We start from the raw sequence: 21573 nt of genomic DNA on the forward strand, positions 1-21573 counted from the left end.
TTTAGAGAATTTACCTATAGTTTTGGTTAGTGTAGTTCTCGTTTCACGATATAATTTGTTCGCCAAGTACCAACTATACGATATAATATAATATAAATGATAAGGTTTAACAAAGAAGGAACCTCAAAATCGGTCCGCGAGGCAATAAATTCTCAAATGCAGTAGATTTCAGCTCGTTAACTTTTCGCTGTATGAATAGCCAGGCTATTCGTTAAAAATTAAAGCCGCATCGACGAATAATGACATACGACTATCTTAACGACGTGAAAGATTATTCGTCCAATAATGATCGTTCCTTCCGTGTGTGCCGCATAAGGAAGCACAAAATTAGCTCCGGGACTCTTGCATTAGTATGTGGAAGACGGTCGGTGCTCGCGAGCCCGAGCATCATTAATTCTTGCAAATTTTATCGGCATCCGATCGTCGCGTAAGATAAGAAACTTCACACGTCGTATGATTTAAGAGGTAGCCGTCATAGTCACGAATGATTTCAAGTTTTCTAACCACGATATAATTATGCTCCTTAAGTGAAGTTCGCGCGTACGAGATCCATCCTGCCCGATAAGCTCTTGAACCTTCGCCATTTTTTCCAATCGCTCCGAGTTCCTCATCAACTCGCGCGAATCTACCGATCGCCTCCGATAAATTAACAGTGTTCCACGCTTGCTAACGTTATGTAACCGAAATTTTTATCAAAGTGTTCAATTATCTTGGCGAAGCTGTCTATCGATCTTTAAGGTAGACGTGGATGATGAATCGCGCTGCCGGATAAACGTGATAATGTTTATTTAAACAGGAAAGATAACAGAGAGAGATTTTATACAGTGAAGTAGCGAACGAAGAGAAACGAAGTACCTATATAGTTTAACCTCAAATATATGGTATTCCGATATTTTGCTATATACTTCATAACTTAACAGGCATATAATATTTATATATTGAAGTATGTTCGAAAGTATTCATATTATTAAAGTAAATTAATAGAGATGTTTCCTTTGTACGCGAAGAAGCTGTTAGTAATCTAAAATTTTGTTGTCTGATTATTTCTAGAACTTGAATATGTCATCATAATTGTTTTATTAAAAATATCTACTATCTTTATAATATGATTTTAATATATGGAAATCAAATAGATTCTATTAAATTATCTTTCTATAGTTTCGTGATACATAAATTAACAGTTTCAAAGTATTTTATCATATTTAAAAAAGTCATTGATTCAAAGGTAAAAGATAGTAGTATTTCGCTAATTTTTCATTATCGTATTACATGAACAGCAAAACATCTGATCTCTTCCCGAACGTCTCAAAGATAAAAGTTCAAAATTCTGCTTCAGGATAACCGCAGACTTTTATTACCAATTGTTTCGTGTTATCAAAGCAATGGCTAATGGTTCACACTAAATCTCACTTCATCGATTTCGAAGAACACGTTCACCGGTTTGAAGGTTGAACGTCCTACGAGATCTTATACGCGATTGATGCTTCGGCTGTCGACGAGTAAAACAAACGGATCGTTACGATATAGTCGCAGGTAGAAAGAAGAATGCAAGGATAGGGGGGCAAAGGGGGAAGGGGGAGAACAAGGGGCATACCGCCTCGTTAACTCTTCGTTCCACATCATTTGCTCGCGCGGGTGCGGGCGCGCCACGGAGCAATATCGCTTTATTAGAAAGTAATAACAGTCCCGGCTTGAAAGAAGGAGCAAATTTATATCCGCTAATTCAGGAAAGATGCGGCACATCGAGATATATCACCGAGTCGTGTACACCCTTAACACCCCTCCTCTGGCTGAGAAAGAGAAAGAGAGAAAGAGACCCGTTCCATTCGTACCACGATCTCGTCCCGCGCCGATTCCACAGATCACGCGAGCTAACCTCATTTCCTCCTGAGACTTGTCCAAGTAACGAGGCCTGGATCTACGAATAGCTGCTTGTACGTGCCCCCTCGTACACAGGAAATTACAATTCGTGGAACAAGAATCTGACTAGAAGAAGCGCCGCGAATAGCCAGACAGCGCTACATGGACACTTGTGATAGACTTCCGAGTACATAGAGTATTGCAAGAAATGGCTCGGGGACTTTGTCAGCTTATAACGCTCGTTGAGAAGGAAAATATGTAACGTCCAAGCTACTAAGCTTCGATGGAAAGCTAAACATAATGCGGACCTAGATGACTATAATGAAAGCGGTACGGTGAAGATAGATTGCCATTTGTAGAGATAGTGGCGGATTTATTCTTGAGCAGAATGTTTATAATTTGCATAAGTATTTATGTTGAGGTAGAAACTTGAAACACTCGTGTATTAAGATATAACCATTTAGGTTTTATCACGCCTTGAACCGTGATGGGTGCACCTATAGATATGAAATATTTACGATACGAGGAAAATATCAGAGTGCCCTGGTGTAGTCCAATAATTGGAACAGCAGTTTCTAACGGGCTGCGCGTATAGTATATTAATTACATTTCTATCGTAATAAAAGACAACAGTAATTTAGATAGAAGCGTCTCGTCAATTTAGATACATAGCAAAAATTAGAGTTTGAAAATCTAAGTGAGAGAAATCCTAAAATTATCCCTTTAATGGAAAATATCAAAAATTTGTCTTCGCATTTATAGTAACAAATAATCTCTTTCTCGAGTATACAGCCGCTGAAACGATTTGAAAGAATTCTTGATGAAAACATGGCGGATGTAGTTTTTTCTTAAGGACCGTTGCTTAAGAATGCGTTAAGTGGCTGATTTTTATTGTATGCTCGAACAAAGAATCGCATACTTATCGTGTTAACCATGGAACTAGGTTTTCCCAGACTACGAATGAGTCCGATTTTTTTTCGCCTTATCCATTCAACGACGTAACGTTACTCGTTAATAATTTCCGTTGCTTTTTACGGGCACAGAATTGAACGAAGGAAAGAGGGATCATTAACGCATAGAATGGTTGATTAAAGCCGTGGAAGAGATAGAATTGGAACTTTAGGATCAGTGAGAGACGAACGTCGAGACTAACAATTATAAGGATCGTTAGAAGCGTGTACGTTAAAGTAAAATAAGTGAATGAATTATTCGGTGAGAAATAATAAAGTATGTAGAAAGAATGAATAATATAAAGGAAAAGGACATTCCACAAAAATATTTGAGCAGTCAATTATTCATTATATGATTAAGCTGCAAATTTAATGGAATTATCAGCACGCATTAAATTTATATTTAAAACCAGTATTCACAGTGTACAATAATTTTTTATCAAGTGTATATTTACAGTAAATGTATGCTATAATTCTACAGTATATTTACAGTTGGCTTCTAATTTCTATATTTATATCTTTCAGATTGTATCGATATAATCACAATAGTCGTATGTCTTACTTGGATCGCGGATTTTGATGAGTTTACGAAAATTTTCAATGTGTAGAAATATTTACATAGCGTATACAGGATAAGTAATACGCAAAACTATAACATTTTCGAACCAAACTCTTTCAAACACATATTTAGAAAGTGAAATAAATTTCCATTCAAGTTTCATTTCTCTAATTGTGCTCGTGTATCTGTATAAAAATCCGCAGTCTACTCGCTACAATATCAATGAAATTTCAAAATATATTCATAAAGGTTTTCTATGATAAATGCTCAAATATTTTCGTGTATGAAAACTCCTCCTGGAAACCACGAATTGCCGCCGGTGAACTTCTCACTAACTAGATAGCAGAACAACTTTTCACCCAAATAAACACACTGAGTTGAAACAAAAGAAAAAGGAGAAAAGGATAAAAAGAATTCTTATGAAGATAATCCTTCCCCTGATACCTCCTCCCTCTTTTACGGCCTTCTATGACGTGAAATGTTGCAGCACGGAAAAACAGTGGCAATCTTGTTAATTATAAATGCTTATTACAAAAAGAGTGAAAGAAAGTAGGAGATTAAAAAAGGATTGCGTTTAATATTTTCTATTTTAATATTTTCTACCAAACGAGATAAAGGTTTGAGAACAATATATTAAACAAAAAATTCTTTCGTTATCTCTAAAATTTAAACCATCATTTAAAAAAAAACATTTTCTGCCAAATTATTAATGTATAGGTTATTTCACATAACTGGGCAAAGTCATAGCTCTAGATCAGCAGAACATAAACAAAAATTTTATTAGGCAAAATCATATGATTTCGAATGGCGCATGAAAGATTACCTCAAGACTGGAAATATTTAAAAAATGTTAAGCTCATATTTATGTCTTTTAAAATGAATTATAAACCAACCGATGCATTTGTTTCTATTCTCTATACAAAGGTATTAAGTCACTTAGCTCTGAAAATTCTTAGCTGAAAATATATTTAAAGCTCAATTTTGTGAAACTTAAGAAAGAAAACATAAAGCAGTAGTCTGGTTTCCTTCATCTTTAATTGCTTTGAAACTGTCCTTTCATTTACTTGCCTGGAACACCTTGTATACATAGTGAATAATACAATACACACATATATTCGTAATACGATAATTGAAAAAATTCCACGAATATCATCAGAGGGTTTAATTCGTTTACTCGATGAGATTACCCATCGATGATTCGCTTCCTTTATTTGTAGTCTTCGGTAATTTGATTAACCTTGAAATAGCGAGAAATACGAGACATGGAAGAAACACTCGGTTGGACCTGAAAGGCCTGGCAAAAGGATTCGTCTCGTCTAACTAGGAATTTGCCAAAAGTCGGGTTTTCCGGTATGTCTGTCACGTAGCCAAGCCACGGTACCGGGGCTCTTCCATTTCACAACCGGTTTGAATGAAATTGGAAACATTTCTCAGCCGCCACACTCGCTCCTCTGTGTAGACACTGGTATAAGCGTACAATATACAAGGTATTTCGTGACATATGAGACCTACTTTGAGCGTACGTTTACGAATTAAAAGCAAACGTCTTCAAATGTTGGTTAATTTTTCCAGTTAGATTACTATTTGTTTCCGATCGTAAAAAGTAATATACAAATTTAAATAGGGATTAAATAAGTTGGATGCAACAGTACTTCCATTAATATGATTCAAAACTCTCTGAGTTGTCTTCCGGGTAAAATATACACCTCTTTCCCATCGTATTTTTCCTGTTTTCTCGTTTTTTATTGTTTATGTAAGTGGTACGTCTAGGTAGAATATTTCAACAAGTTAGTTTTCTATTTATGTTAGAAAAAGGATAAGAAGCAAGATTATACAGAGATATATACATTTAAATTTTAAGTTTCTAAATGTTGTTAAGATAATTTTTAACATATTCGTAATATTCCCCTGTTTTGTTACATCATAAGGAGCCAAAATGTGTTAAACCAATTATTTAATCTGGAAGAATACCTCAGAATAGTTATTTAATCTAGACACCCACTATTTTGCAAATTTTTAAATACATAGGCAAGATAATAATAAAGTACATTATACACTCCTTAAATTCATACTTAAATGAGGGAAAAAATATTTATTTTAATAGTATATTAAAATATAAAGCAGAACATATAACAAAACTATAATTTGACTCAGACAAAAACTTCACAGCTATTTAGCCTGGACGGTAATTCATTATCATTATTTCACCTACACATCCTAAATTTTGCTAATCTCTAAATAGTTAACCAATTTTCGAATGTATCCTTAGACAAGCCAAAAAGTATTACCTCAAAGACATCGTAACCAAATAAAAAGTGACAAAACAGCAATTCTAACTCAAGAGTAAAAATCCACTTTCCTAAATTACATTCGCGAATAAAACTACACGTAGCGATCCATTCTAGCATACTGTCTCAAACTAATAGGATGAAGGATCAAGCGGAAGCCAGGACGAACCTGTACCTCACCGACGCGTAGTGATCCACGGCGTGGTACATTTATGACAGCTCCGTCTACTACGTTTTACGGGAGTACTGTCATCACTCTCGAGTTCGCTACTAAATGCAGTCGTCGTCGATGTCACGTTCGTCGACGGTTGCCGTGTATTCCGGTTGGTAAGGGACGTAGAGGCAGCCCGTACCAGATGGCGCGGATACACCGTGCACTTCTTTCCTCGCGTTTTACTGACCTTCGTTCTCTAAGGCTTTCCGCCGGGCTCTCAGCGTCGGCTGACATGGAGTTAATAAAGTTCCGCTCGTTCCGCGAGACGCGTTCGCCAAAGAAACAGCTAAATGAAGCTGTACGTGGAATGAAGCATATTTTAATGTCTTACTTCTTACCCCTCCCGGAACCCTCTACCCCGATAATGTACGTGCTCGGTGTGTAAATACGGTGAACTTGGTAATGCGCCGCAGAAACCAGTTTCAAAGGAGCACACGCGCGTGGCGCTAAGCGCTTTATAACTAAAACCGATCGTGAATCGTGGAACGCGATTCCCAGTTCGATGAGGAATCAGTAAAAGTGAACGAAACAACCGATGAAACGAATTTATTTCCTATAGGGCCACAAGTTAAACGTTTAGCAACGATAGGGAGCGAATAATGATACGCGAGGCTGCAGCGTTTTGTCGAGTTACTTAAGAATTTTATGGAATAAAGGAGGAGATAGGAAGTTTCTGTAATTATAAAGCGAGTACAAAAGAGTTTGGTTTCAAATAGGATGCTTTGTATCGCTTATTATTTTTAATTGGAATGAATAGAAGTTTTTTTCTATTAGAGTTATTGATAAACGATCTGCCTGAACCTACTTGAATAATTGAAGTGATATTACTAGTGAAACTTTACAAGTCACAAGTTGCAAATTACTTTCAACTACAGTAACAATATTGCTGATCACGTGAATGAAATTTGTAACTTGTCCATTCGTTCTTTAGTTTTCGTCCTTTATTACATAAGATGATAATAAATAAACAACAATTTCTGTTTTACATTATTTTATTGAATTAGATATGATCCATTTCATTCTATTTCTATTATTATGTTCGGGCATAATTCAATAAACTGATATAAAACAAAAAACATTGTGCGTCTATTATTTTCTTATAAAACGAAAGAAATTTTTCGGACAACCTAATAATATATTATTAATCCTTACAACAGAGGGCAATAAATATTAACGGCATGTTAAATAAAGTAAGTGGAAAAGAGAGATATAAGTAATGATAATTAATGAGATGTAATCGTCGACAGGTTAACATTATCGAAGCAGTTTGACACTACCAACGAGTATAAAACGTCTAAAGACATAGCTAAGGAGAAAAGAAAAATTCAAACGGAGGATCCTAGGTACAGGTGCTATTTATATTGAAATAGTTTCAATCTGTGGGGACTGAAAATTTTCTAACGATACAAAATCGGGGTAGCTAAATTGTTTTCCATCACATAATTCATTAATTGTCGTTATACGACTTTAGCTCTTAAAGAAGAAAAAAATTGGGACGCAACTGGTATAAGGTGCGAAAACCAGTTTGCCACGATCTTGTATGACGCACATTGCGTGCGACGAGAAACGCCTGTACGTGTTACACGATACCTATGTTCTACAACGCTTTCTGATTTTTTTATCAGCACGCGAACAAGGGCGAACGTAATTTCAGTGGACGCCCCGTAATTGACGGGATATTGAAATACTTTGTCCAGAAGCACCTTACGTACGAGTTACGCCGGAGATAAATGGTTTTACCTTTCATTCGAAGAAACTTGATTGAATATCGATCGAGAAAGTACAAGCGTATGGAAATTGAATAAGTTCAAAGACCATAGACGGAGTGTACGAGGAAATGTTCCGCAGATTTTTCAAATATTTTTCATTTCATTAAGTAGTTTCTAAAATCCTTCGTTTTTAAAAAGTTTATTCATTGCAATGATTTCCTTTAAGCGAAGTTCATTTTTCGAGACCTAATTATCCTCTTTCAATTTTTGAGATTATCATTTCACACATCATCCTAAACGAAAGGCTTATTGAAGCCCGTAAGGTACACAATATCGTGAATGCACATCATTCACAGACGTTTTTCCAATCTAATTACTATACTCTTGAAAATACTATTTTATTGTAGTATGTACCACGCATTAAAGAATCGGGGTATCCTCGTGTTTGGAAATTTGATGTATCAAAAAGTGATCAGAAACCTATTAATTAGATATTAATTACAAACCAAGATAAGGACTGTATTAATTGTATTAATTGTAGACTTGCTGATTACAGTTTAACGTTCGTTACGTTATAAAAACAATACTTCGAAGCTCCACAATACGTAAGCCGTGTCGTAAAATCGATATTTGATGACATTGTAATTCGTCTATTGTACTAGATGAAAGCCATGAAAATTACGAAACATTGTGTTGTATTCAGTGAAGAAACAATTTAAGTTCACAATGAAGAATGAGGAGAAAGAAATGAACGCGGTCGTCAGTGCTTAACAGCATCCAGGCTATTTCTATGAATGGTAAATTGCATCAGAATACGCAAAAGTCTTTGTTGCGTCCGAAGAAGTTATTTGACACAGCTGTTGACGTATTATCTTAATGATGAATAACGGCACAAAACAATTCCTCACGTGACTTGCAAATCCTCCGGAAGTACAGCATTTTTGCCCCCTTGATTGTTTTCACAATTCAGAAAATCTTCAACGGTTCACGCGTACATATATCTTGATCTATTTTGACAACCGCGAAAATTTTGCGGAAGAAAAGGGATATATTCTACGGAACTTCTCGAATAACAATTTGAAATTAATTGTTTGACTGCGGATTTTTATACAGTTTCATGTTTTTAGAAACAGAATGATAGGAATGAAACCCACGTTAATCTGTTTTACTTATTAAAAATTATAACGATTATTCCACTTTGGATATTATATTCGTTTCGTGCATTTTTACAACTTTCGATTCATTACAGATGCATAAAAATTCGCAGACTATTAATTACATTTATTCAATTAATTTATTATAAAATAGAAGTTTTCATCATCTTTTTATAAGATACCTGATTATTGTCTTAATACTACAACGTAACAGGTTCACTTAGGTTTGTCTGTAGTTGACCAATCTCTATAATATTTTATTTTAAGCCATATCATGTAAAATACAGAATACAAATTAAGGTGAAATACCTTTCGGCTCGTACAAAAATACTAATTGAGAGTTAAACTAATCTTTCGCACTCTACCTCTAAATTACCTCTAAATTAATTATAATCACGAATATGTCACTTCTTTATTTCAGATCCTCCTCTCGCACTTCGACGCCTTCAAATTCCCTAGCTCTGAGGTGGTACAATTCCGTGCACTGGTGACACCTTGCATGCCTACTTGCGAGCCGGTGCAGTGCGATCAAGAGGAAGCCACCGGCGAGCTTCGTTCCGTCATATCCTTCGGCAAACGTCGTCGTCGTCGTTCCACTGGCTCTTCCTCTCAAAGCCGCGACGATCTTCTTTTGGTACAATCCATTCAGATCACGGACAAGTTTGGATTCGAGCATGACGGCAAGACATCGAACGCCAGTTCGGCGACTAGAGACACCGTATTCGTGGAGAGCGAGGACATATCGTCAACGATGGGAATGTGCATTAACTTGGGCGAAGCTATCGTCGCTGGTACCGTCTTCCTCGTTGCTCAGATCGCTATCATCGCTGCGTGGACCTTCACCTGGCAAAGACGTCGTCAGATGCTCAAGCATCAAGAAGCTCTTTCGGTCTCGGTTTCCGTTCCCGGAATGCATTCCGTTCCAGGACGCACCGACAGCCTCTGTAAGTTGTACGACACCGGATATTCAGCGCGCCGTTTTTGAATAGCCTTCGTTTCCTGCACCCGTCCTTCAATCTCGTCTTCCTCCACTGCCGACGTCGTGAACCTCCAGACGACTTCTCAGAGATCTTTACGAGCAAACAAAACGCACGTAATCCCTTCGTTTTTTAAGCTTCCCAATATGCAAAATTAGGCTCGAATTCTTCAGAGTAAGAATTTTGCAAAATACTTCGGTTTCAGATTTGCCAAGTATTTAAAAATTAGTATTTCCTGCGTATTTCTTAGAAATGCCTGTAATTCCGACCCGAATAGAAATTTTGTAACGCCGAGAATCTCTGAAAGTACTGGAGGAATCTAATTGATAATGTTAATTCCTGGCGCAGCAGTTCGTTGCTTTGTAATCGGGATTTGTGCAAATTTAGAGTATTCGGTGAGGTTTCAAATCGATACACTGGGCAGATAGAAGAATTTTCTTTCGAATCGTAAGATGTTTGGATAAAAACTGCCCGTATGGTCGACGACACTTCGTGCTCTCTACTTTATAAGAATTATCGCGTGCATACCTTTCTTCTCTTTTCTCGAGGATAAACGATCGATCCTAAAAACAAAGCTGCTTCTTACCTCATTTTACTAACATCGATGGTAATAACTCATTAGAAAGTTGAAAAAATATGATTGAATCATGGCTGCAATTTCAATTAACGAATATTCAAAGGAAGAGAAATAAACGTAGCCTTCTATGATCGCTGATTTCTTCTTTAGCTGTACGAGGATGCATCGTCTATAACACCTTTTTCTATGATTCCCCTGTTGCGTGACGGACAACGTCAATTAATACGACACGTGAAATTAAACACCGTGAAATTCATACACGCAATAAACTCTCGAACATCGATCATCGCAAATTAGAAAATGTTACTGACAACCCGCGTAGCTTTCCACTTAACTAATTTCACTAGAGAAGATCGTCATGATAAAGCTTCGACTATAATTAAATATCGAATTAAAACAGAAGCTCGCAACAGTTGAACGAGGAATCTGGAGGAAACTAATTACACAGTAGCAGTTGGAAGCAATTATGCGATCAAAGGAGGCCGGCTCGATCGATTATCTTGCAGCTTCGTCATCCTTCGTTCATAATCGCGCATAATCTTCCTGCTTCCTTTGCGACATTTACTTCCTTCATTTTTTCTATCCCCGTTCTTTTTTCTTGTCGTGCGTGAAACGACAGCGACAGGATAAAGCGAAATAAGCCGAAGCGGGATGAGGCGTGGTTCCGAAGGTGATGGAGGTCGACGTGTACTTGCTACGTTGGATAGGGCACCGGTGCGGACTCTAATTAGCATTGGGAATCGAGCATGATTATGCAGATGCTCCAAGTGGGATATCAACAGGAGCAAGGGTAGGATAGAGAAGGTCAGAGGGTAGTGGTTGGAACGGAACGACTAGAAACAGTAAGAGATAGCAGTAGGAACTGAAAGGGAGGGGGTGCAATGCGCGTCAAGGGGTTGGCGGAAGGTTAATTGCCTCTTGTGGCGTCTCGGGGTTAAGCTAAGCTTCGTAGGGTTAGACGAGAATTCGGGAGCAAGAAGGGTCGAGAAACGAGACAGCGAACGGCGTTGGGATCGCATCAAGGATAGCTACGTACAGCATACTGGGATCGTATAACCGCCATCCCTTTCCGACTTAACCTTAGAGCCAGGTTTCGGCCATCCGTGTCGGTCAGGTTAATTTACATCGCGACACGTGAGCTTATCGACGTGCTCCGATGGTTACGAGTCATGTCTAATCAACGGGATAAGTCTTTGATGTAGCGCCTAGAAGTATAGAGAGCAGTTCCTCGTTGTTTCTTTCCGGAGTTTATCGCACGGTGTACGCGCGTAAACAAAGTTATTAATACCGCGATGGAAGATTCTCGGGGTGAATAAACTTCTATATCGTGTTTTAAGATAGTTCTAGCTTATTGTTGGGAAACAACTGGCGTGCACTAGGTTAATCGATTCAACAAAATAACTTAAAGTTTCTGTTAAAATATTTAGTCGGGATATATTGCTAGAGATATTTTCCGCGGTGAATTTCCAGATTACGAAAATTCAGTAACTACTATTACGGTTGTGGGCGGACGTTTACGTTAGAGAAGTTACTTCGACATTTTCCTGGCTCCCGCGCGAATCCGAGTTCAAATATACCTGGGAAAGTTATAACGCGGAGTCGATCTTAACTTCGAAACATAGATCCAACGTGGAAACGTCGTCGACACAATGCACAGGTCAGAGAGACAGTACGTTCGAATCGGTTACTTTTCGCTGTTTGGATTGCTGTTTAACATAACAAGCCTTACCGGCCGAACTTGCCAAAACTATGGATGGCGTCGAAGTTTCGTTACGCGAACAAAATTTTACAATGAACCAAAACCGAAACCTACGACCGAGTAGGAGGCTTAGAACGGATCTATGACAGGGAATCCGGTTGTATATAGGGTGGCGGAGGATGGTGAGGGCGCCCGCGATACGTTGGGTAAATTTAAATCGGTTAGCCGCCGTTGCCGTCGGGACTTTATCGATTTTGACGAGGCACAAAGGCTCCGGGATGGGATCGGGTTAATTGAGAAACTTGAAAATTTGAATATGCTCGTCAAGACAAATGGAGAGGATCGAAGGCCGAGCAAAAGAGAATGATAAAGACGGGCAAAGTGTGAATCCTCGATTAGCATGGGACGTTTGCGTTTTAGTTAACTTAACTTGGGATCGTTTCTCTGTTCGACGTCTCTATATCATCAGCAAACACGCTGCAAACCATCTATAGTTTCTCTCTGTCCCTTTCTGATCGGTTTTAATGGTGATATCCCATCTTTTGTTTCTCGTTTCGTCCGTAAGTAACAAAATTGGTATAATTTCTAAGTTAAATATCTTATTACACGATATGATAGATGGGTGGTTTTCAATTGTACGGTCGTGATTTTACGGGTATAATTTTCAACGAATAACGGTGGAAACCGTATAACGGCGTCGTTTGTTTTTCGCGGTAATCCGAGGTGTGACGCGACGCTGCTGGCGCAAAACGATAGTGAAACGTGAAAAAAAGAGTCATCAGTTGGAGATATCGAACTCGCGTTGAAAGGACGCGCGCTTTAATTATTGGTACTAATTGCCGTGGAGATTGCTAGGTTTTCGCTCAGTTGACACAATGGAAACGCGAAGCTAAATGGAATTTCTCTTCTGAATCGAATGGCATTGATTGAAAACATAGGATATGGGTGTGACGTAGTACTCTAGCCATTAGAGCACGTTAACTGGACCTATTGTGCGAACGTGCATCTGCAGGGAATGCACGCGAAATGACGCCGTTCCTCCCGCTTCGATGCTGACTATTCTACACATATAAATATCAATACACACATGTATACATACAATGATAAGATGCCAACGACGGTGCCTACACGCGTATCAATAAGCGGCGCGACTTTAACGACTTTATTTTATACTTACGAAATATGCTAAGGATTTTTCGCTAACGCTGACGTAGTATAATCCAATTTGCTTGTGGTGAGAGGGTAGAGCCAATTTTTATACAACCGTTCGAACAACCTAACTGTACGAACGATAAAATTGCGGGCCGCGAACGCGTATGCGCGCACGCGTGTACGTGGCTCGCCGCTCGCGATCTTTTAGAGGTATCATCCTAGCGCATATACGAAAGCATACGAGATGGTGCATGAAGAATGTCGTTCTTCCTCGCTTAACAACCTTAGAAAAAAAAAAAAAAAAAAAGATAAAAAAGAAGGAACATTTCGAACGTTTCATCCTAGCATTTCTCGTAAACGTTGCTGTAGAGTCATCGTTCCCCGAGAATATTACAGCGATGCGAGGGAGTCTGAGATTTTCTCGCGCCATCTTGTAGAAGAAACAGCATTTTCAAGTAGTTTTATAGAATGACGCTCGAGCACTTTTCATCGACTTGTTCGAACACACTTGATTATCTGCTAATAAGCGATGGATCAAACGTTCGATTTAAGTCAATGGAAACTGCATCGTTTCTACGTCGATAAGGTCTCTTATAAAGTAATCGCCCCACTATTAACGTGTATACGATGGAAGTAAAATCGTGCAAACATGTATCGTCATTTCATTATGTAATTAAGATTAAGTTAACGCGGCCTGCGGGCGAACAAGTCGCAGGAGCTGCGGTGGAACGATAATATTAGGCTCGAGGACGATCGCTCTCTCGATGATAACGCCGAGAAAATCACTTTTGCGTTAAACTCCGACGTTGGGGTACTCGGCGCTTTCGCGCGTAAGAAGTTTGCCTTTCCCTCCCTTGTTTCCTTTTTTTTCTTTACTTCCACGCTTCCTTCTTCTCGTCCTTCTTAATGAGCCTTATATTCGTAGCCTTGCCTACTTTATCGCGTGTGTTTACAAGTGTGCAGAGACGTCGGTGCTTGTCCTCGAGCCTGAGGTGCGCGCCTACTCCGTCGTAAGCTTGAAAAGCTCGAGTCTGTTCTGTACCCTGACAAGCGTGCATGTTTCCACTGCTTTTCACTCCTTGCCCTATCTTTTTCCCTCCGCCGTTTCTCTCGATCTCCTCTATCTCACGCCCCTTTTGTCCTCTTTCTCTCGCCTGGAAGAAATCAGAAAAGCCGACTAAACGATCCTGATTCGCAATTACGCGAGTCACGTACAGAGCTTACCCGACGATCGAGCGTTTTTACATAACACGCGCACCAATCATAATGGCTTATTTATTTTTTACGTTTAACGTATACCGCTCTTCAAGAATACTCGTATCTTGTCACGTTTTATCATTGTGTTTTTTTTCTCTCCCTTCTTTATTTTTTTTTTTTTTATTTCTGTTCTTTCGCCTTACGCGTCCACGTCTGGCATATAGGCTAACCACGTTCTAACGACGTCCCCTTCATTTGGACGCGATGTAGCGTGCAGGCGCGTGCACGCTTGTGTACACGTATAAAGGCAGACAGTATCGAAACAAGCATGCGATTAAACGAATTAATCCGTCCAACGTGGAATTCGATGTGTACGCGCATTTAATTAATTCCTCGTTATTTTTATCTCTATTCTTTTTTTATACCACAGTATCAAGATGTCACCCTTTGGCTAAACTTCGTATATTTCAGTACCGTAATATACATGTTGTACATAGCATATATGGTACAGAGAAAATAAACTCATTTTATAACGAAATGTTTTGTTGAGTTATTGTAACAATCTATCCCTTGGTTCTTTATCATTTGCATGATGGTTAACATTGCGTGATAACATTTCAGATATTTATTTAATACCTTAATAAAAGTGAAACATTTTTCTTCCCTTATAGAGTATTTTATAAATTTAACGAATGCTATGCATATGAAAAAAAGTTAAATAAAAAAAGGAATAATATAATAGTAAATATATATATATATATCTTCCCTCTTAAAACAACTTTAAATAAAAGGAACTGAAGGAGATTGACTGATCCGAATTTAATAATTCGTGTATGAATTAAACAGATTTAAAGCGAATAATTCTTCTTAAATACCATTCATTTGTTAAATCTTTCGTGCAAAATCTCACACCTCGAATCATTTTCCGCTATTATTGTTTTAAAATTCCTCCTCTCTTGTTCTGAATAGCTTCACAGGACGTGAAACGTGTACCTATTCAAAACCACGACTTAACCGCGCTACTATACGTGAATAGAATTGTACAACCTTTGTTTTTTATATATTATACGCCACTATATCTTGAAAATTACCATTCTTAAGCAGGTGAAAATAATGGGTAATGATACAAACGGAACGCAATAATAATAAAAATATATTTCATCAGTTATATTACATTACAAAATAAAATACTTTTACTGTGAAGAAACTATCAAAATTGTTACATCTATATTTCATTAACTAACAAGTTTGAAAATATTTTATTATTTTATACTAGGTATAAATATTTTTGCGTAAACGTTAGCAGCTTCAATTAAAAATGTTCCATTATTCAGAATAAAATGGAAATATCACAAAAATGGTTTTATCAAATCACTGAAATATTTTTTATAGCGCTTCTTCACACCCTTGTTATTACCTTTTGGTAAACGATGTTTTCAACTATAGATAAAATTTGTATAGCAACTTTTATAAGTTTTATAAGTTTCCTGGAGTACGGTTAATTAACTCTTAATAAAAATAAATAATAAATATTAGAAAAAAGGGGTTATTTTAAATAAATACATGTATTATCTTTCTACGAGCCTATATATTGTATACAATAAACAATAATAAAAATCTTGAATGCCATTAAATGTGGAACAACTTGATACAGTTTCAACGATAACAACTTCGTATATTTTTAAAATAGTTCGAGGCTTAATGGATGCTATTAGTTGTAAGAGGTAAGTGGCTGGAAGTTAGTCTTTAGCTTATGTATTAGCAATGACCAGGTTAATCTGAAGACCTGTTAGAAGCTTAAGTAGGTTTCCTGGTAACTTGCTGCTGCGGGACAGTTACATACAAACCATTTGAAGTCACTAGGAACGCTGCATTGAGGATAAGCGGCCATTCAGACGAGGCCTCTGAAACGAATCGTGCATCCCTAACGACAGTAGTTTGGCTCACGTACGTATCAATCAACGTATTATTATGCTAAATGTAACCGTGTCCTGGTTGTAAATGCGCTGAATTTCGAGCAAGACGAGACGCAAAGTTCATCGATTGAAATGCAGGTTCCCAGACGACACGTTAGCAGGGGTCAAGTTATATGAATATTTCACTTATTTGTCATTTCTTAAATAGGTTAAGTCGCGTACAAATATTTCAATGTTTCTATATTTTAAGTATAATAATCTTTTAACTAGAGAAATATTTTTAATTCGTCTAACTAGAGAACAATTTTGTTTAATTTCAAAATGTATTATTTATATTCATCGATATTATGAAACAACGTTAATAAACTGTGCGAAAATTCGATGATATTCAAAGCTTCATTGTAATACAGTATTAATAACAATTTTGATAATGATTTTTTTAATAAATCATTGACAGAAACACGAGACATGTAGGAAAAGATATCGTAGCCTTGTGATTGCATTATTAATTACACTTGATCAACGAAAGCAACAATTAATCGTTTTTTGACATTTTATTTCTACAAGAAAAATTACACATAATCTGTAACATATAAAAACAAAAATAACAAGATTCACCAAAATAATACATCAACTTTTTGCAAGCGATGCACATAAAACTATCACGAAATTTTTAGATATTATTTACTCAAAGCATAGTTAAATGTGTGCCCATAATGTATCTCGATTTAAATCGACAGCTCAATTGATTCTGAAAATGTAGCACTCTAATGTATAATAGACGTATCTCGTTGTAAGCCTACAGAATTATGAATGACAGTCAGCAGCGGCCTGACCTACATCTTTTTCAGGAAATACGTATATTTAGTAGTAGTGAAGTAGTGCTAGTAAGAAAATGCTGACTCTGTCTGTCATTGACCAGCGCACTATCAACGAGCTAGTGATTGGTCACTAACGCGGTGCGAATGAAAGGTCTGAGCATGCGAGGGAGTCAACGACAGAGAATTATTGAAAAATTCGGGTTTCTTCAAACGACGATATCTCAACAGCGGAAAGTCGAATTAAAATGAAACTGAAATGGAAAGCGCTTTGCAGAGGAAGATGTACTCTTTTCGACGTCTCTAATTATTTGAAGATCTTCGTTAGTTTTACAACAGTAATCGTTTAAACTTTTGGTAGTTTCAATAGACCAAAGATTTAACAGATGTTACTCGCGTATTTAAGGTTTGCTGCAATAAATGTGCATATTTTTTGAACAACGTCGTTTATAATCGTATTGTTAATAGTTTCTATATTCATTACGATGCAAAACCATGCGTGTTCTGTAAAATTTCAAATAAACATTAGAGGTAATAAAATTCTTAATTATTCTTTTATTCCTTCACTTTTCGCGGGAGCTAACTATCGATATTTGCCATATAGGAAGGAAACTTGTGAAGTTTGGGAAAATTAGACGAATAAAATGCTAAGTAACATTATTGCATAATTTTATGAAAATAATAATTTCAAATTAGAATACTAACTTGATATTAAAGATACAAGATATCTATTTAAATAAGCACCTTTCGATAAATAGCCTATTCGATGTTTATCAAAAGATGAGAGCTGTTTAACCAACCTTGAATTACCAATCATTATATTGTCCGCGTATCGATCCAACAAGTATATTCTCAATTATATACCTTGAAATTGGGATTTCCACACATCGCGCCTATCTGAGCAAAGCTAATTGCAGCGAGCGAACGCGTATAGTGGATCGATACTTTTGCATTATACATTCAGCAAGCAGCGAACCCTCTGTCATGTTAGCGCGCAATGGCCGGCTAGCGGTCAATTGTCGAACGAGGAGACCAATTAAAATCGGGAGTTGATCGTGTCCGACAAAAAGCATCGTGTTTCAAAAACCAAAGCCGAAACAGTCACGATGTTGTCGTTCACCGGGGTACATAATCAAGAGAAGCGGGATGACGAGAACGTTTTGGAGAATATCAAGTTTATCGTGCTGCACGAACGAAAAGTGGACCACGTAAGTATCCAAGATCATGGGTTTCCAGCATCCGTTAGCCGGATGATGGGCTACGCTCAATCAGCGTGGGAATCATGTTCAGTGACCCTGAGAACGAAATTTATGAGCACGATACCGTGGCAAAGGACGCCTTTGCCCGACAGTGAAAAATCAAGGAATGCTAATGGACCTGCCTTATCCTTTGATATCTAACCCTTGCTCGTAGTTCTAGTACCTGTCGCGTTCGCTTCGACTAGTCAATTTACTGAAAAATTAATCCCCATTATCAAAGGAAGCACGTGTAAACAAGAGGCTTTATATCTACTCGTTAGAACTATTTAATACCTTCAGCGTAACAAGGAACGCGCTAGTTGTACAATTTAGCCCTCGCCACTATACCCTTTCTCTTGATGAAAACTTTCGAATACAATATCTCGTGCTAACTAATCTAGTCCAACGTTAAATCGAGCAGTGTACGTTTCCTGTGGCGACACAGTTACAATCCAAGTATCAACGTGGTAGAGAGGTTATTTTGTTCTTTGAAAATAGCGTCGCTTGACGCTATCTTAGACTGGGGCTGAATAAAGTGCAGGATTATCGCGTCGAGACTAGATCGAAGAGCTAGCGGGCGCAACTTATCGTGCATTAAACAAGAGCACAGACTCGGCTGGGAACGATTCGGTGAGACCATTCGACGGGTTGGCTATGTTAATGAACTGGATCGAGATAATCGCGTGCAGCACTCGTAGTTTACGGCTACGGTAACGCGGCAGGAAGTGCTAACCCGTGGCTACTGGGTGACAGGACATGCTTTCGTGATATCGACCCGTGGACCGAGATTTCTCTATTCGCATGCTGTAAAAAATCTTTCTGCTATTTCTAGATGCGTATAAGTACTTCGTCCTTCGGACGATGGTATTGCTTGTCGAGATACGATTTCCATTTAGACTCGATTATCATGGACAGTATTTCAGAGATGTATTTTAATGAAGGCTGTAAATTAATTAATAGGATAGGTATAATATATTGTATATAAATACATTACAAAACCGTCGTTAAACATTTCATTATTTTAAGCAAGTTTCTTCACATGTATATAAATATATAAGTAGATATGCATAAAACAGATGAAGAAAGTTGCTTAAAATGGTATAAGGTTTGTTTTGAAAGAATATTATATTCAATATGCATAATTGCCCAAGGCATGTTATATAATAACATGAATATTTATATCGGTGTTTTGTATATTATTTTTTCTATCAATCTGTTTAAAAAGTATATATAAAATTTGTAAATATGTAAAAAATATAAAATTAAAGTTCTGGAAAGAGAAACATTGACGTTTCACATAGTAGTGTTTTTTTCTTTCTTTTTTTTTTTTTGAAGATAGTAATGTGATGTCTTTGTCACTGAACAAACAAACGTATCAAAATATATGAACGTTAAATACTATTAAATACTCGTTGAATAAACAGACGCATCAAGTTTTCTATCGAAACTAAAAATCGCGGGGATAGTTGGCAAATAAGGATAATTATTGATGAGAGATATGAATATAAATATGTGAATTGCGATACAGCCACGAACATTCACTATTTGTTCATTCACTTCATTCGTTCGTTCGCGTGTACGATCGATCACCGGGGAATTAAACAACAACGTGTAAGATATAAATTGCGTAAGAAATTGGAAAGTAGTTTCTGTTAGAACAAAATAATATCTCAGGGGAGCAACGGTAACCACGACGGATCATCAGTCATCGTACATCATCTTCTATAAGGAAGCGACCTATAAGATATCAACTGCGAGCCATTTGTCAAAAGTCGAAACGGTCCTATCGAAATGTCTCTCCAGAATTATCTGGTTACGACGTCAGACCCAGGGAATTCCGGACAATCTGTCCCGCTCGAATTATCCGACATTAACCTCCGGATTATTGATCCCTCGATTTCGATGATCATGTTCGTTACTTCGTCGATCTTGAAATAATTTTCAACAGAGGCCGCGGCTTATCTTCTGATGAGCCCGAAGTTTTTATGGATTAAAGTAGACATAATGACGTGGGAATCTCCCATTATTGCCTTCGATGCAATTTATTTCCCGACTAAAAATAAAGCTGAAGCATGGGAAGAAATAATTGTATGCATTAAGCAAATTTGAAAGGAATAAATTCATGAAAAAGTGTTCCTCGTTAAATAAGGCTTTAGTTTTTTGGTTTCTGATTTTTATAATAGAATTTAATATACATATATTAGAAGGAATTAAGTTAAGTTACTTCTGATGTTTTTCTGTAATCTTCGTTTATTTAAGCTATACTTCCTCTTTCATGGTATTTCTAATTATTTTTAGTTTCGTGGAAACATCTAACAGAACTTTCATACTTGTGATTTATATCATTTACCTATATGGGATAAACGTTACCGTCGAAAAGGATTTCTAGCATAATTTGTAAATGTGTAAAAACGGTTCTACTCTTAGGAATAAGTTTTCGGGATATTAACATACAACAAGAGATAATTTTACTTGATACAATAAATATGTTGTATGGGATAACATCTATTCATTGAATATTCATTTGTGATTATAATATCACTCTAGAAAGTATATAAAAAAAGGACTTAATTGTGTTTCTCTTTTAGCTTCAATATCCTCGGAAAGTAAAATATTATTTCTCAACGGTTTAAATGAAGAAAATATTTTAAAAAAATGAAGATATTTTTAAAATGTATCAGAAATCCACACAGTGATTATTGAAAAGAACAAACAAATAAGAATGTTTGATTAAATGTATTGTTTAACTTTAATTCGCATTAAAATTGAAGGATCGATTCAATTATCTTATTCATTGTTTACGAAATAACAGTAAATAACAGTAATTTTGCCTGAAAATTCGATTCAATCATACTTAGATTAATTACCATATTCTTGCCCTACGCATTATTCAATATTCATTTCGAAATATACAATATCAACTTCTCAAATGAATGCTGCAAAACTGGATTTCGCCGTGTTCATCGTAGCATAAAGTTGCCAAAGTGAATTAACAACAACAAATCAGAATATCAGAGGGCGAATTGTAAAATTTAGTACAGAATATACGTTTCTCAATAAATATACAGAAGTACATACAACTCCATTTACTAGATAACTGGAAGAAGCATTCACCGCGTAATTCGTTTAAAAGATATACACAGTTGCTAAATGCGATTCTAAAGCAAATAGAAATTGCTACAACAGAAGATTTTGCTTCGCGAGTTCAGATTATTTTCTTTTCTTTACTTATTTACATTTTGGAATAATACTGATCTTCCAGAAT

The 21573-nt window shown here is 36.9% G+C and overlaps 2 protein-coding genes across 5 annotated transcripts in view; one reads left to right on the forward strand and one right to left on the reverse strand.

The window, feature by feature from the left end:
- The window catches only part of LOC122570830, a 246655-nt gene extending 232640 nt beyond the window's left edge, over positions 1-14015 (forward strand). For all 3 annotated transcript variants that reach the window (XM_043733699.1, XM_043733700.1, XM_043733701.1), the window contains one exon: positions 9156-14015. In XM_043733699.1, coding sequence (XP_043589634.1) covers positions 9156-9719 — 564 coding nt within the window. In that variant the 3' untranslated portion in view covers positions 9720-14015. The remainder of the gene's footprint in view (positions 1-9155) is intronic.
- LOC122570831 (autophagy-related protein 16-1) overlaps positions 1-21573 on the reverse strand; it is a 606503-nt gene that overhangs the window by 315606 nt on the left and 269324 nt on the right. The window lies entirely within an intron of this gene.

The sequence above is a fragment of the Bombus pyrosoma genome, linkage group LG9 (genome assembly GCF_014825855.1).
Source record: "Bombus pyrosoma isolate SC7728 linkage group LG9, ASM1482585v1, whole genome shotgun sequence".
Lineage (NCBI taxonomy): Eukaryota > Metazoa > Arthropoda > Insecta > Hymenoptera > Apidae > Bombus > Bombus pyrosoma.